Source organism: Ictalurus furcatus, chromosome 21 (genome assembly GCF_023375685.1).
Source record: "Ictalurus furcatus strain D&B chromosome 21, Billie_1.0, whole genome shotgun sequence".
NCBI lineage: Eukaryota > Metazoa > Chordata > Actinopteri > Siluriformes > Ictaluridae > Ictalurus > Ictalurus furcatus.
The window spans coordinates 20,176,515-20,194,766 of NC_071275.1; the positions used below are offsets into that span (position 1 = coordinate 20,176,515).

The following is an 18,252-nucleotide window of genomic DNA, read 5'->3' on the forward strand; positions in this document are numbered from 1 at the left end:
AGAGACAGACAGAGAGAGAGAGAGACAAACAGATAAACAGAGAGAGAGACAGACAGCGAGAGAAACAGACAGACAGACAGAGAGCGAGACAGACAGACGGACAGAGAGAGAGAGAGAGAGAAAGAGAGTGCGAGAGAGAGAGGTTACCTCATTGTCACAGCTGATGCTGCATTTCCCGTCCAGGGCGTTACACTGTGAAGGACGGAGGATGAGATTATTCAAATAACTTCACTTAATACCTTTACACCTCAAAATACTGAGTTTTACTTTAGTAATAATACAAGTGTTGATAATATTAGTGTTAGTAATACTAGTGTTAATAATATTAGTGTTAGTAATACTAGTGTTGATAATATTAGTGTTAGTAATACTAGTGTTAATAATATCAGCGTTGATAATATCAGCATTGATAATATCAGCATTGATAATATCAGCGTTGATAATATCAGCATTGATAATATCGGTGTTGATAATATCGGCGTTGATAATATGAGTGTTGATAATATCAGTGTTGATAATATCAATGTTGATAATATCAGCGTTGATAATATTAGTGTTGATAATACTGGTGTTGATATTATTAGCATTGATAATATCAGCGTTGATAATAGTGTTGATAATATGAGTGTTGATAATATTAGTGTTGATAATATCAGTGTTGATAATATTAGCGTTGATAATATTAGTGTTGATAATACTGGTGTTGATATTATTAGCATTGATAATATCAGCGTTGATAATAGTGTTGATAATATCAGTGTTGATAATATTAGTGTTGATAATATCAGTGTTGATAATATTAGCGTTGATAATATTAGTGTTGATAATATCAGTGTTGATAATATTAGCATTGATAATATCAGCGTTGATAATAGTGTTGATAATATCAGTGTTGATAATATGAGTGTTGATAATATCAGCGTTGATAATATTAGTGTTGATAATACTGGTGTTGATATTATTAGCATTGATAATATCAGCGTTGATAATATCAGTGTTGATAATATGAGTGTTGATAATATCAGTGTTGATAATATCAGCGTTGATAATATCAGTGTTGATAATATCAGCGTTGATAATATCAACGTTGATAATATCAGTGTTGATAATATCAGTGTTGATAATATTAGTGTTGATATTATTAGCATTGATAATATCAGCGTTGATAATAGTGTTGATAATATCAGTGTTGATAATATCAGTGTTGATAATATTAGTGTTGATAATATCAGTGTTGATAATATCAGTGTTGATAATATGAGTGTTGATAATATCAGTGTTGATAATATCAGTGTTGATAATATCAGCGTTGATAATATCAGTGTTGATAATATCAGCGTTGATAATATCAACGTTGATAATATCAGTGTTGATAATATCAGTGTTGATAATATTAGTGTTGATATTATTAGCATTGATAATATCAGCGTTGATAATAGTGTTGATAATATCAGTGTTGATAATATCAGTGTTGATAATATCAGTGTTGATAATATCAGTGTTGATAATATTAGCGTTGATAATAGTGTTGATAATATTAGTGTTGATATTATTAGCATTGATAATATCAGCGTTGATAATAGTGTTGATAATATCAGTGTTGATAATACTGGTGTTGATATTATTAGCATTGATAATATCAGCGTTGATAATAGTGTTGATAATATCAGTGTTGATAATATTAGTGTTGATAATATCAGTGTTGATAATATTAGCGTTGATAATATTAGTGTTGATAATACTGGTGTTGATATTATTAGCATTGATAATATCAGCGTTGATAATAGTGTTGATAATATCAGTGTTGATAATATCAGTGTTGATAATATCAGTGTTGATAATATTAGTGTTGATAATATCAGTGTTGATAATATCAGTGTTGATAATATTAGTGTTGATAATATCAGTGTTGATAATATTAGTGTTGATAATACTGGTGTTGATATTATTAGCATTGATAATATCAGCGTTGATGATAGTGTTGATAATATCAGTGTTGATAATATTAGTGTTGATAATATTAGTGTTGATAATATCAGTGTTGATAATATCAGTGTTGATAATATTAGTGTTGATAATATCAGTGTTGATAATATTAGTGTTGATAATACTGGTGTTGATATTATTAGCATTGATAATATCAGCGTTGATGATAGTGTTGATAATATCAGTGTTGATAATATTAGTGTTGATAATATTAGTGTTGATAATATCAGTGTTGATAATATCAGTGTTGATAATATTAGTGTTGATAATATCAGTGTTGATAATATCAGTGTTGATAATATTAGTGTTGATAATATTAGTGTTGATAATACTGGTGTTGATATTATTAGCATTGATAATATCAGCGTTGATGATAGTGTTGATAATATCAGTGTTGATAATATTAGTGTTGATAATATTAGTGTTGATAATATCAGTGTTGATAATATCAGTGTTGATAATATTAGTGTTGATAATACTGGTGTTGATATTATTAGCATTGATAATATCAGTGTTGATAATATCAGTGTTGATAATATCAGTGTTGATAATATCAGTGTTGATAATATTAGTGTTGATAATATCAGTGTTGATAATATCAGTGTTGATAATATTAGTGTTGATAATATTAGTGTTGATAATATCAGCGTTGATAATATTAGTGTTGATAATATCAGTGTTGATAATATCAGTGTTGATAATATTAGTGTTGATAATATCAGTGTTGATAATATCAGTGTTGATAATATTAGTGTTGATAATATTAGTGTTGATAATACTGGTGTTGATATTATTAGCATTGATAATATCAGCGTTGATGATAGTGTTGATAATATCAGTGTTGATAATATTAGTGTTGATAATATTAGTGTTGATAATATCAGTGTTGATAATATCAGTGTTGATAATATTAGTGTTGATAATACTGGTGTTGATATTATTAGCATTGATAATATCAGTGTTGATAATATCAGTGTTGATAATATCAGTGTTGATAATATCAGTGTTGATAATATTAGTGTTGATAATATCAGTGTTGATAATATCAGTGTTGATAATATCAGTGTTGATAATATTAGTGTTGATAATATTAGTGTTGATAATACTGGTGTTGATATTATTAGCATTGATAATATCAGCGTTGATGATAGTGTTGATAATATCAGTGTTGATAATATTAGTGTTGATAATATTAGTGTTGATAATATCAGTGTTGATAATATCAGTGTTGATAATATCAGTGTTGATAATACTGGTGTTGATATTATTAGCATTGATAATATCAGCGTTGATGATAGTGTTGATAATATTAGTGTTGATAATATTAGTGTTGATAATATCAGTGTTGATAATATCAGTGTTGATAATATCAGTGTTGATAATATTAGTGTTGATAATATCAGTGTTGATAATATTAGTGTTGATAATATTAGTGTTGATAATACTGGTGTTGATATTATTAGCATTGATAATATCAGCGTTGATGATAGTGTTGATAATATCAGTGTTGATAATATTAGTGTTGATAATATCAGTGTTGATAATATCAGTGTTGATAATATCAGTGTTGATAATATTAGTGTTGATAATATCAGTGTTGATAATATCAGTGTTGATAATACTGGTGTTGATATTATTAGCATTGATAATATCAGCGTTGATGATAGTGTTGATAATATCAGTGTTGATAATATCAGTGTTGATAATATCAGTGTTGATAATATCAGTGTTGATAATATTAGTGTTGATAATATCAGTGTTGATAATATCAGTGTTGATAATATGAGTGTTGATAATATTAGTGTTGATAATATCAGTGTTGATAATATCAGTGTTGATAATATCAGTGTTGATAATACTGGTGTTGATATTATTAGCATTGATAATATCAGCGTTGATAATATCAGTGTTGATAATATCAGCGTTGATAATATCAGCGTTGATAATACTCATGTATGAGAGTAGTCTTTTCTCCTCACCTGTCGGCTGGCTGTCCAAAACTTCCTCTGAAAGAATTCCAGTTTCATTTGAATCCCGACAGCTGTGGAAACACACGTGCGTAACACACACAGTCAGAGCACTCGGAGGAAGAAACAGAGTGTATTAATCGCTTCATGTTATCGTGCTACCTTTATAAGCACTTCATCACACCCACATAAGGATACTGCGTGAATGATAGGAGCTCTTTATGTCTGTATTTGCTGCATGACTGGAGATGTTTAAATCATTTATGCTTTAGAAGATTAAGCGTAAATAGGTTTGCATAACACATTCATAATCACTGTTACAGAGTATTCATAAGCAGCTTATGGCAGCATTCACAAGATTACAAGCGTTGCTTTATAAAGTCAGTTTATCTGCTCAGAAACATGTGCCTGCTTTATAATGGAGTTTGGGCTTCCTATGACACTAATGTAGAGTTGCTGTGTTTATAACACTTTTATGAAGCATCACTCCAGCCTCCAGACTAACGCATCAAATACAGTAATCTTGTGAATACTGACATAAGCTGCTTATAATTGCTTATGAACTCTTTATGAGTGTGATATGAAGTTCCTGTTTGTTCTTACACTAATATAAAGCTAAGACATCTCCCGAAGCACATATCGTACTGTTAGTATGCTTACGTGTGTGTTATGAAATCCTTATGAAGCTGGATTTTAAGTCAAATGAGGCTAAACAGTAACATGTTTGATTGTTTACGGTTGTTGGTCATTTGAAAAATGTAAGGGTTTTTCTAAAAAAAAAATATCGTGAATATAGTGAATCTTCTGCATCTTGTGAATACTGACGAACCGCTCATGTAGTGTTATGCATGTGTTATGAAGTCTATATGAAGTCTATATGAAGTCTATATGTAGACATCCAGTGCCTGTATACAGTAACGTAAGGAAGCACTTACCTGCCACTATAGGAGACTTCCTCTCATCCAGGAGCTGGATAGCAGTGCTGGCCAACACCACACTCTTATTATCCTGTGCTAAACACACACACATACACACACACACACACACACACACACACACACACACACATCATACTGTACATCATACAGATAAAAATGAGAACCGTACACAATTTCTTTCCAACCACTAGATGGAACCATGTTAGTAGTTTAGTGTGTGTGTGTGTGTGTGTGTGTGTGTGTGTGTGTGTGCGTGTGTGCATCCTACCTGCACTAAAGGGAATGGAGTAAATGAAGGTGCCGGGAACCTGCTCGGCCGCTCTCTTATACCACAAGGGAAAGTGATCCGCATTAAAGACACCCTCCTTATCCTCTGCCCTCAGCAGATCCCTCCACACACACACACACACACACACACACACACAAACCATTTTAATATTAACTTAGATGAGATCTCCATCATCTAAAATAATAATTAATTTCCCAGACAAACCCAAAAACTGTATTCTGATTGGTCGGTTAAAGTTCGGTTCTGCTCACTGTTTGGTCAGCTGCTCCGGGACCACAAACAGGTTGGTTCTGGAGAGACCAGTGCGAGTGCCAAGGAACGCAATCTCCACTCCTTTATCAGGATTCCTGAAACATTCATTAAAAGCATTCATTTGAAAATATAATATAAGATTTTATAATATGTTCATGCGGCATTTTTATTATTAGCCATTGCTAGAATACGTCATCTTTTATTTTTTTTAAAACTTAATTTTGATAAGATTGTGACAAGACAACAAACAAATCCATTTGCTCCACACGTATAATGGATATCTAGGGGCCGGTGCTAAACTTCATCAGTAAAAGTTTACGCACGTAAACTTTACGCGAGTGCATTTTGCTCGAATGCGTTGGTGCATTATTGAGTGAGAGGTGTGTGTATTAATGAGAGTGCAAATCTGTAAACTCTGTCCTTTCAGAGAGGAGAAGTGAAGGTCATGCCAGAATTACAGGTGTTGTGTGGTTGAGTTGTGTGGCGAATGATACGACAAACCCTTCAGAAATGTGTAAAGTAACCGGAAGGACTTTTCACCGTGTTGCTAGAGTGTTGGAAGGGTGACGCTATAACAACTCGCTGAGATTTTCTGTGCGTTCTGTCTCATGTGCACGTCCTTATTGCTGCCGTTTAGTATTAAATGTGTGTTTTATGGTCTTGTATATTTAAGGACAGAATGAAACACCGGCCCTTAGACTTGTGAGTAAACAGCCGTTCCGTGTGAGGAAGCGTGTCGCTCTGATGCACTACAGACGCTGTGGACTGAGATTAGATTAAAAAAGCAGGAGTATTTAAGAGTGAAAGGGTGTTGTGAGAAAGGTCTCGTGAAGCGAGACTCACTCTGACTTGTTGAGAGCGAGGCCGGTCCAGTAGGCCTTGAGCGGAGCGGTGATCACGGCGTCGAAGAGAACCTGCTGGATCAGCTCCCTGTCGCCTACGGCAAGCCAGAGGAGATTTTCACACACTCACAACACACACGACGATGCAGACGTGTACCGAGGACGAGGCACGGCTCACCGAGGCGAATCACACACACCTGCTGTGATCTTAGCGTATCTGTACTTTTCTCGAGTGTGTTTTAGATCATGCTTCTGACTTTTACTACACTTCAGAAGAATGACTACATTTTGAAACATTTGACCACATTTCTCCAAAAATCAGATATCTGTAAAGTCATACAGTGGCCTTTTAGCATCAGACAGCTTCGGATCTAAATTGTAAATCGCTTTGGATAATAAATAAATAAATAAATAAATCGGCTAAACGGGGTCTTTCATGAGATCGAACACACGTCCGTGTAATCTCCTGCTACTTGATATTTATCACGGCGGTTCGTGTCACGACAGCTAGCTTTTAGCATTCAGCTTGTATCTTCAGAGTTATCATCATGCTAGCTAACCTTTCAGAGATTAGGAACGACAAGTTAGGCTTATCAAATATCTTCCGTGGCTCCTTGGTGGAAACTAACATCGGAGGCAGAATCCTTCTCGTGACCTTTACTCAAAGTAAATTTATAGCACTAATCACAGGTTTATCACATGACCATGTTATCGTTTCTATACAAACAGATCATTCACTGGGACTTGCACAGTGGATGGGGAGGTTTTCTGTAAGGTTATGTACGCTTATGTACGGTAACATGTATCTAAGGAGTCTCCAGTGTCAGCAATTTGTAACATTCAGAGGTAAAGCCGTGACTTGCAGTTTTCCGAGCAGTTTATGCTTCTTTGCGGTTTCTCTCTAACATGACAAGATTACTATAGAAAAAAAAGATGATCAATATGGGTCGACTTCATCACACCGCCCGGGCACTGATTACTTTCCTATAACGGCGTGACGCAGGGTGTTTAACACACACGCACACACAAATATGAAATAGTCTGTGGCCTCTTACACTTGAGGTGTGGTTTGCGGCCGGTCAGGTAGAGTTTGATGGCCTGAATCTGCGTCAGGTAGCGATGCTCGTGATGCTCGTCGGTGTTGCAGTATGTCCTGTAGAGACCAAACGTTAACGTGTGTTACGGCTCCAGAAAAACGTTGGAGGCAAAATTATCAATTAGACGCTGTGACTTCGCAGATAATGAAACCGACCCGGCACCTTTACAGCGCAGCGTAATTAATCACCTCGCATTAAAACACCCAGGAACAACAGAAGGACAGAAACATCCTCACTCTCCTCCCCGGTGAAGGACAAAAGAGTTTGTGTGTGTGTGTGTGTGTGTGTGTGTGTGTGTGTGTGTGTGTGTGTGTGTCAGCACACTGCAGTGCTGGAGTTCAAGGAGAACTTATTTAACAGAATAAAGTTTGGTCTCAAAGTTGGCCCTAAATAAATAAAAGTTTAATAAGATCTGTTATAGTTAGCTTAACATTAGCAAGATTGCTAGCACACCTGGATAAATGATATAATATCAGATTACTGCTGTAGAAATATGACACGCTAAGCTTTATAATGATTAGCATATTGTTATCCCAACTTGCTAGGTGACAAACATTAGCGCAATGCTGTATTTCAACAGCTGTGTCATCTAGATTAGCTCATTATTCTTACTATATTGTGTAACTACAGCTAGTGTTTCATGCTACGCATTATTATAGTCAGAGTAATGTTATTTAGCTTGCTAGTAGACCGGGATGAGTTACATACTCTAGAAATATTTTCTTTTGCTAGTAGACCGGGATAGCTAGCCCAGCTTAACATTAGCACAGTGCTGTATTTAGAGAGCTGTCTTGTCTAGATTGTGTAAATGCAACCAGAGTTTCACGCTTGATTATACATCGTTACCATAATGTTTACCTAGCTTTCTAGCAGAGCTTGCTAGGTTAGTTCCTTATATAAAGAGCTGTTTAGCTTAACCTATTATATTTAAGTATTATATTGTGATAATACAGCTAGTATTTCATGCCAGGCATGAATCAGTTACATAATGAAAGATTAGCAATACTGTTAATGTTTGCTAAGCTAACTAGTGATCTGGTTACTGCTAGAATAGTGCTGTATTTAAATAGTTGTGTATATAAGCTGTTATATTGGGGAAACTACAGCCAGTGCTTTGTGTTAAACATTATGCTAAGCTAGAAAAAAGCTATATATGAAAGCTAGTGATGGTGTTATATGATCAGGTTAGCGATCAAGTCTCTGTGTCAGTTCGTATGACCCGTGAGGCCACTTTGTACTTTTCTCTTCCCCATATCTGCTTTTTGAGCTCACAGATCTGCATCATTCTGCTCGGAGATGCAGACAGCGCTACTATTTATCCTTCTTTAATAATAAAAGTGTAAACGCGTATTACCATTCGTCTGCCAGAGCCACGCCCGGCTGATCCAGATCACGCAGACCTGACATCCAGAAATGAACAAGAATGCAGGAAACATTATCAAAAATTCTCAAACTTTTTATTGAAAGTAAGGTTTCAATGGACTTTTTATTATTATTATTATTATTATTATTTAAATTAATAAGTAGATGATTTTGATTCAGAGTTCTCGTTTAAAGCGTCAAGAGCTCAAACTATGCAGAGAGAGAGAAATAAAAGTAGAAAGAAGCTACATTTACCTGCTTCCAGTGTAACATTTCCCTTAAAGAAGTGCTTTCCATGGCCTCTGGATAAAGCCACTCCAACACTACACACACACACACACACACACACACACACACTTTATTCAATTCCCTTAAAATCATTCTATCTATTTAAGAGCTAATAAGAGTCTGTGCATGTGTACCTGTATGACGTTCCTCTGATGGCTGTGAAGTAGTAATCGTTGTGCATCGACAGAACACGTTTCTGTAGAAAAGCAAGACGGTGTAAAAGATATCTAAAGTGAGCATGCGAAGAATATTTTAGATACACGAGGGATGCGGCGTGGTGAAGAAAGCCGGCGCTCACCCCTCTATCCACCGTCCTCTTCACCTCCATGGAGAAGGTGCCTGTTTTTCTGTTCACCATAGCGTTCCTGAGCTGTGGAAGAAAACACAGCCGCTAGAAAACGCATTCCAGACGTTCCATCACGTCAAATAATGGATTCTGATTGGTTGATTAGTTTTCAATAACAGTAGGTCTGACAGTAGCGCAGCTGCAAAGCCCAGGTTTATATTAACGTGCTCGCTTTGCAGTAACAGCTCATTCACAGAGATCAACGCTTTCAGCCTTAGCAAGAAATTAATGGATATACAAATTGAAAATGTTCGAAACCCGAATGCAAGCACACACCCTTCCCCCAGGGGAAACTGGTGCGGAATGGACTGAATTTGCATACTGGAACATGATTGGCTCTTATATTTTATGATGCAATAGTCATTGTTTAAACTCTTCCTGCAAAAAGATTCAGTAATAAAAGGCATGTTTTATCAAATTTAGTGTGACTATAAACTATATACACCCTTTTTTCTTTTTTTTTAGTGCTTTTAATCGAACAGAAAGGTAATATGTCCGTACATAATTGTCAGTGTCTTCCCACTCCACCTCAGACAGGTCAACACTGCTGTAATGGGCCTTCCGTCTCTTCTGACCATTCTGGTACTGTATACACACACACACACACACACACACACACACATATACAAGAACAGTTTAACAAAGAGAGCGCACAAAAGTGAAAACAAAAACAAAACAAAACTCGGATCACAAGAGTCACATGACGTCCACAAGATGGAACAGGATGAATGTAGTAGAAGGAGATGCAGTCGTTCTCCTGCAGGGGCTGCTTTTAACCCCAATCGCACACACACACACACACACACACACACACACACACTGATAAATCACACACACCATCTTCTTTAACTTGGTCCCTAAAAATGCAGGTTAAACCAATCCGAGTAGTCTCTTTTTCTCCAGATCTTCATAATGTTTATCGTAACCTCCAGAACATTTTTGGGCAAACTCGGTTCTTTAAGACTCGAGAACCTACTTGTGTCTCCTAGTCCAGAAAATACGTGTACGTGAAAATTCGTTACGCTCCGTACCCTATTTTATAAAAAGAGGTTGTAATGGGATCAGCCCTTACCCTGCATTCACACTAGCAAAAGGAGTGCGGGCGTGTCAAGATCGGTAAAGTTCCGCTTGTGGGTGTGGCTCGTGCAGCTGTATTGGAAGGAGTCTCCAGTGTCAGCGCTTTGTCAGAGGTAAAGCCGTAATTTTAACTTCTTCTTACATCTTCAGGACAGAGATGTTTACGCTTTGTGGTTTCTCGGAAAACAAATTCAAGGGAGAGACCGAAGAGAGGCTGCTGAGGGAACAACTGTTTATAGTGAGAGTAAAAATATATTATAACATTACTGCCAATAATCGTATTTTTTGACCCAAAGCTGCAAAATAGAATTGAGAATTGATGTGACTACAAAATGAGAGACCGGATCAAGGAATCCCCCAGAGCCAATCATCAGCCTTTTTTTTTTAAAGCTAATTTGCATAAAATCTCATTCCGGATGTCATTTGTTGATTGTGTTATCGCTTTCTAGTGTGAATGCAGGAGAAATATTTAAATAATAATAATAATAATAAAAAACTGTCATTAAATCCAGTTAGGTTCAATAATGATATAGTACTAGAATAATGTTAATAACTTATAGACTAATAATAATAATAATAATACACAGCTAATCATACTAATAAATAATAAATAAATAAGAACAGAACAAAGACTGATCAGCTGAGACAAACACTACAGTCACACAAAGGTACTACAGTCAATACACTCACTCTACACACACACACACACACACACACACACAGAGAGAGAGAGAGAATGATTGTGTATCAGCCAGTGTGATTTGCACAAAAACACAAAACTATATGCACACAGTGGCACAAATACCGTGGCTAACACACTAACACTAACACTAACACGGTTACAGACGCTGTTACACACGCACACACACACACACACACACACACACACACACACACACAGTCACACACAGTGACTGGATGTTAGGAGAGGAGGGTCTCTGTGGTTACCTCGGCTCTCAGCTCAGGCCTGGCAGGCACCTGAAGGAGCTTTTACTCCTGCATGCAATACATCAAAGGAAAAGGGTTCACATTACAAAACTACAACTCCCAGCATGCACCTCTGCATCCGTCCATCTTGTCATGGCACAGGACTTTCCCTGTATGAGTATTAGGTGCAGTAATAAGGGATTTGTTAACTGTTACATCAGGTATAGAAGAGCGCACAGTCTGTGCATCGCACATCATTCTGAGTTTTCCTGTAGTCATTCAGCCGTGATAAGTTTAGTGCACGACGTCTCTCGACTTAGTTTTGTTTTAAACCTACCAGCTAAAAAATAATGGAAGTATACCAAATAAAAGGTTTCTGGGTTTTTTTCCTAGTATGGTTCGGGAGATCAGTCCAGACAAGACACATCCTCAGTCTTCTGATTATTCCGACATCCACCTGGAGCCGATTTCCTGTGGGAACGCCACAGTACGGAACCGATCCAAGGCAGCATAAACCAGCCGTGCTCTCTGGATAGGAGGGGCATACTCGCTCTCCCCTGTCAATCACAGTGACACTAGTCGACCACAAGTGTCTGTGAAGGCATACAGGAAGAGGGCGGTGCATACTGGAATAGTGCATCACGCCGAGTTTACTACACCACTTCTGTGATGCATGAGCAGCAGTTCAATAAATAAATTCCATAACAGTTTAAAGATTTGGCCTTATATTTACAGAAAAGATTCGATCAGACTGATAGCTACATTATACTTACAGCTCAAGCTGAAAACTAAATCAGCAAACACTGAACAGCAGGTATTGCAGTTTGTTATTCTTATACGATTGCATAAAATTGAAAATGATCGTAGCGTTATTTTACCGTGCTCTCGTGTCATTTTGTGAATTAAAATAATGATAACTAGAAATGCTTGAGTACTCATTTTATCCGTAGGTAAATAAAAAAAAATCCAGAATAAATATAACATATTTATTTTTAATAAAATGATAAACAATACACAGACTGTGCGTTGTGTTTTGAGTGACATGCTACAGCGTTAAACAGCGTGTGTTTGTTGTTCAGTGCTGTAGGAAGTCACCGTGGTGTGTACTCGTGTATACGTATGAGCTCAGTGTACATGACGACTTGGCTGTGTAACAGGACGCCGGATTCCTTACCAGATGTCGGAGGTTTGGATGTATGAGGATGTAGCCGTTATTGTTGACGGCGAACACGTAGCCGTGAATTCCCAGCTGGAGGAAGAGCGCATAGATTTACCAAACTTGAATATTTTGTAGAATCTCTGCAGATAAATCAACACTCTTGAGGAGGAGAGAGACTGTGTGTGTGTGTGTGTGTGAGAGACTTGAAAACTGTCAAGACAGATACTACCTTGTGTCTGGGGATGGTCTTCATCAGGTCCTGAATGGGAATGTCTATTCCCACTACACCCAGGAGAATGCCTTGATTTTTCTGATAAGTGAGATGGAGAGGAGAGAATTAGCAGTGAAGATCACCTAACATGATGCACTATATCCCACACACACACACACACACCGTCTCATTCTTGGTGCTGAAGACAGGCATGGCCACCGTGGTCATGGGATTTGGGCCGTTGCGTGCAGAAAGCTGGAGAAACATTCCGACAGAAACAGCAGGAGGTCAGGGTGAGATATACAGTAGTTTATAATACGTACTGCTGATTGTCATTAATAATAAATATAAAGAAGTTAATAAGGTAATGATATAATAATAATAATACTTTTAGTTTTATGATTCACTATTTCCACCTACACTCAAAATTAAAACACTCTATTTAAAGGACTTCACAACACACTGACTCAGGATTTTACTCCTGAAACATATCAACATCAAGCACCATTTGATCGACGTATTATAAAGGCCTGTGCTGCACGACCATAAAATAGCAGAGTGGTGTTAGCCTGCTGTGTTTCACTCTGTTGTTGTCTGCCAGTTGTATTTGCAAATACAACATATACGCATCTGCAAGAAATGCTGTATTTTGGGTTGGCGAGCCAGCCAGGAGTGGAGTGGGAGGAGGGGAATGGGGCTGATCTAATCTTGAGCCAAGGAAACTCGAAGAAACTTATTTGGTGAGAACGTTTGAACAGAACTTACACCATCCAACTATAGGCTACATCAGATTGTGACTTCACAAGCCAGACTCGAATAACATGCGCTGAGAGGAGGGTCGAGAAACCAACACAGCTTACAGATTTCATCCCAAAAAAACTGCAAACACGATATCCTACGTAAAGCTTATAATATACTCTTTTCTGTGTTTGCACTGAAATTTTTGTATTGCACAATCATTTATTTCGTAAAAGGTAATGTTCTTTCTTAAATTAGTCGAAACAGTCTGTAACGTAGCCAGTCTGCCTTTTAGGTAAACTATGCACTGTATGTTCACTGTAGAATTATGTGTAGTTGTGTTGAAAAAGTCATGAGAGTGTGTACCACAATGTGTCGTAAATGTCGTGGTGCAACAGTGAAAGCGTTCGCACTATACGTGTACGAATATACATATCTATTCGCCGAGAATAAATTTCCATAATGCCACAGCCATCTGTGGCTAGAAGGCCACAGGAGCAAAATTAGCCGTGCTGTCCGGGTGGGAGGGGCATACACTATCTCACCTGTCAATCATAGTGACACTAGCAAATTGCATGTTTCTGTGAGGGCAGACAGTGCATTCCTCAGAGTGTGTTTGTGGGGTTGGTTAAACGATACAGTATGTGAGAACTTGCTTGTATGATGAATAGCACAACATTATGCACACCTTTACTCTATATTCATTTCCTTCGGGTTAAATTACTGTCGCTACCACGTTTTATCTTAGCTAATTACATTCCTGAGTAAGCAAAACATGGGACTAGATAGCGCACTGAAGCTTTCCCTTGAACAGCATGCTAGCAGCTAGCTGATACATTTATAATCATCACCGCTGACTAGAATAACGCGTTTATAAAATAGCACAGGAGACCATATGAACTGTTTTTTGTTAGTTTTTGCACAAAAAAAAAAAGTACTAGACGTTAAACAAATAATAACATGTAGAGTGCGTGTGCTACATCCTACAGAAACTCTTTCCCTCTGAACTAGACCGTGCTCTAAAGCTCATGTGCGTTTGAATGAGTTCAAACAAAGCCCCCAGAGTGCATTCTGGGAAACGACCCTGTGCTCTGTGCAACCGCTCATTCTCCTTCACCCCTCTCTCTCTCTCTCTCTCTCTCTCCCCCCCTCTCTCTCTCCCTCTCTCTCCCTCTCTCTCTCTCCCCCTCCCTCTCTCCCTCTCTCTCTCTCTCTCTGCTCTGCTGTCACTTTTATTACAGCTTTAAGAGATAAAGGCCAATGATCCAAGAAATGATGAATGGAGTGTCTCTCCTAGCGAGATACAACGACCGTACGCTGCAGGAGGACAGCCCTCAACACTGTGTGTGTGTGTGTGTGTGTGTGTGTGATAGAGTGTATACAGAAGCATAAACGCATGAGAGTGTTCAGGTGCACATGTGTGATAGGGAGGGTGTGTGTGTGTGTGAAATGAGGAGTTTTATCAGATTTCGGATAGATCGCCCTTTCATTTAATTTCTCTCTCTCTCTCTCTCTCTCTCTCTCACTCTAATGTTGTCTTCCTCTTTTTCTCCTTCTGTCTCTCTCTCTTGTTCTCGCTCTCTGTCGTCCCACTTTTACCCACATTTACTGTTACACAGTACGTATCATACATACACATACATCATTACATCTGCAGTAGTACTATTCTTATTAACACGCCACAGATTCATTCATTAATTCATACTTTCAAGTTGACCATTTGTTTCAGTTTTGCGTGTTTTATTTGGCCTTTTATACATGATGTATTCCCTCTGAACACCTTTATGAGTAAAACCGGAGTAATATCATATAATGTGTATAGGAGAGTGTATTATATTAAATATATGCACTATATATTTGAAGATAGGAAATTGAAATGTTTACCTTATGAGCCTGAGCGAGCTACAGAGGCAAAAGGAGACAACACCAAAAAAAAACAAAAAAAAGAGAAGATTTTACGGTAAAATAAGATGATGTTAACGGTAAACGTTCATGCTTTCTTCACACTGCAGTTAGATGGAGGGGGAGAGGACGGAGGACGGTGACAGAACTAATGAAGCTATTAATGTGCAATCATTTACACACAGTGTAGGGGGTTGAGAGACAGTCACGCTTTCACACACACACACACACACACACACACATACACATTACGTGCTGTGGATTATGACACATTACATTCCACATACACACTAATGTTAAGTTTTCTGATGTGAAATATTAAATAATATCCATGATAAGCAATATAAAGTGAAAAAGCTCACAGCCTGGTCCACGTAGGCCTCGGTCCACACCATGTCGTGCTCGTGGTCGATGACTTTTGGGCGGCTCATGACGTGCAGGTATCTCATTACGTTCTCCTGAACGTCAGCCAGGGTGGAGATCTGACTGAAATAACCTACACACACACACACACACACACACACACACACACAGGTGGTAGGAAATTTTCCATGAAAATGTAATGTGTGTTTAAAGCACAGTGATGTTTACGTACAGCACGCTCATTAACACTGCTCTCACGCTGCCGCTGAAAACGCGTCAAATTAATCATGAATAAAATCGTGTAAAAGACTTCAGCTGTAAAACTTTAAAGTCCGTTACATTGTGCTGTTTGTAATCATTTAAAAACAAACCATTATGAAACATCTGCCATTAAATGATATGATTTTGATGAACACAGAATTTAAGGAAAATCTCATTGTAAAAATGTATAATCGTACTGCTGCAGGTTTATTTTACACATCATACACTGAACTCTTTATAACTTACAACTTATCTCGAGTTATTTTTTAAAAACAATATGAACTCTTAACCCTAATAATTTCAAAACAAAGGGAAAAATTGACAAAAATGTAAAAATTTCATATTGTATACTATATATATATATATATATATATATATATATATATATATATATATCTGCAGTTGACATTGTACACTTGATGTGCTCAGCATTGTGTTTGGAAGAACATTGTGTGTGTGTGTGTGTGTGTGTGTGCGTGTGTGAGAGAGAGAGAGAGAGAGAGCACATATCCACTCATCCATGTCAGAGGCACACAGCGCTGATCAGCACACAGCAGCCAGAGGGCCAGAGCTGACAGGAAGAGTGATTTAAGCTCACTTGAACTTTGACCCCTGTGTGTCAGTCCTACACACTGAGAGTGCCGTAGTCCAATTCGTGCCAAATCGGCAACCCATAAGCGACCCCCTACCAACAGACACACACACACACACACACACACACACACACACACACACATATGCTCTGCCTAACACAATGCTGAACTGATTGTACACTGACAACTGGGGACCAAATACAGTCTAGAATGTCAATATCAATACTACTGCTATTACTAATAATAACATTATGCCTTTGAATAAAATAATAAAATAAATAAATAAAATAAAAATATAACCTGATTAAAGATGGGACACTGCAAACACTGATGTGAGATGCAGTAAATAAAACTAATTAATTATTCGCAGTCATATTCTGTGACATTAAAGGCTTTAAATAAATAAATAAATAAACACTGTAGATAGTCATAATTATGAATTGTAATATAATACACGTAAGATCATATTAATTATTCATTTGGGAATATTTTGGGGGCATTTAAAGCTTTAAACACAACTTTTTTAAAATTAATTAATTAATTAACTTTAATTATTAACATTTTTTTTTCCAAAAAATCACATTCTGGAGATTTAAATAGTTTTAATTTAAAAAAAATGATCGAATAAAAATATATAGTTATATTTAAAATAAGCTGACAGGGCATTTTAGAAATACATGTTGGGGTGTCATGATTCATTTTGGGTTTTAGTTATTTGTTTATTAAAGAATGAAATAAATGTAATGACAAAGAGATGTGGTGTGAGCTGTAATATTATAAATAAAATGTAGAATATATGTATCTGTTCTATTGTTTGTGTGTTTGTCTCAGTGCTCTGTGTGTGTGTGTGTGTGTGTGTGTGTGTGTACCTTTGTTAGCGCACGCCATCCATTTAAGGTTATCTGCGAAGGCTGATTCTCGTCCAATCAGATAGGGGAAAATGCGCACCTACGCAGATAGAAACACTTGACTGTTAGTACATCTTCTATCGCTCCATTTCTCTTTCCATACATTATTGTCATTTACTCTCTCTCTCTCTCTCTCTCTCTCTCTCTCTCTCTCTCTCTCTCTCTGTCAGTGATTAAATCCTGCATTACAGTCATCTGTATGTTTTACATTTTATTGTCTACAGTGTGCTGTTTTCCACTACATCACTCCATCCTCTCTCTCTCTCTCTCTCTCTCTCTCTCTATTTCGCACTACATTGCTCACGTCTGTCCAGTATAAATGGTTTTTGATTTCAGCTCATTCGGAGCAGTTCCAGTGCAGCAGCAATGCGACAGTCACACACACGCACACACACACACACACACACACACACACACACACACATTCTGTGGGGCTAAAAGATGCATTTTACTCCCCGCTGATTTGCACACGAGAGTCAGATGTCGACACATGGTGTGTGTCAGAGGACCGTTACGCTGAAACTCCACACAACAAACACTAACACACAACACTAACACATACGGCACTAAATAACACACTCGGCATTAAACCCTAATACACAGCACTTAACACTAACGCACAACACTAAACGCTCACACACACGACACTAACGCACAACACTAAACACTATAACACAGGAGTATACCCGAACATACAACAATAAACAATAACACAGCACTAAACCCTAACTTACAACACTTTACAC

At 37.3% G+C, this 18,252-nt stretch overlaps 1 protein-coding gene across 1 annotated transcript in view; it reads right to left on the reverse strand.

Moving 5' to 3' along the window:
• Positions 1–18,252, reverse strand: part of cacna2d3 (calcium channel, voltage dependent, alpha2/delta subunit 3) — a 45,998-nt gene that overhangs the window by 8,883 nt on the left and 18,863 nt on the right. The window contains exons 11-29 of the mRNA XM_053653598.1: positions 17,468–17,546; positions 15,744–15,877; positions 15,364–15,381; positions 14,132–14,134; positions 12,925–12,996; positions 12,760–12,840; positions 12,546–12,620; positions 9,869–9,952; positions 9,320–9,391; positions 9,156–9,217; positions 8,989–9,056; positions 8,726–8,771; positions 7,330–7,427; positions 6,276–6,369; positions 5,432–5,527; positions 5,160–5,281; positions 4,889–4,966; positions 3,966–4,027; positions 148–192 (exon numbers count right to left, since the gene is read on the reverse strand). Of these exons, the coding sequence (XP_053509573.1) occupies positions 148–192; positions 3,966–4,027; positions 4,889–4,966; positions 5,160–5,281; positions 5,432–5,527; positions 6,276–6,369; positions 7,330–7,427; positions 8,726–8,771; positions 8,989–9,056; positions 9,156–9,217; positions 9,320–9,391; positions 9,869–9,952; positions 12,546–12,620; positions 12,760–12,840; positions 12,925–12,996; positions 14,132–14,134; positions 15,364–15,381; positions 15,744–15,877; positions 17,468–17,546 (1,389 nt within the window). The remainder of the gene's footprint in view (positions 1–147; positions 193–3,965; positions 4,028–4,888; positions 4,967–5,159; positions 5,282–5,431; positions 5,528–6,275; positions 6,370–7,329; positions 7,428–8,725; positions 8,772–8,988; positions 9,057–9,155; positions 9,218–9,319; positions 9,392–9,868; positions 9,953–12,545; positions 12,621–12,759; positions 12,841–12,924; positions 12,997–14,131; positions 14,135–15,363; positions 15,382–15,743; positions 15,878–17,467; positions 17,547–18,252) is intronic.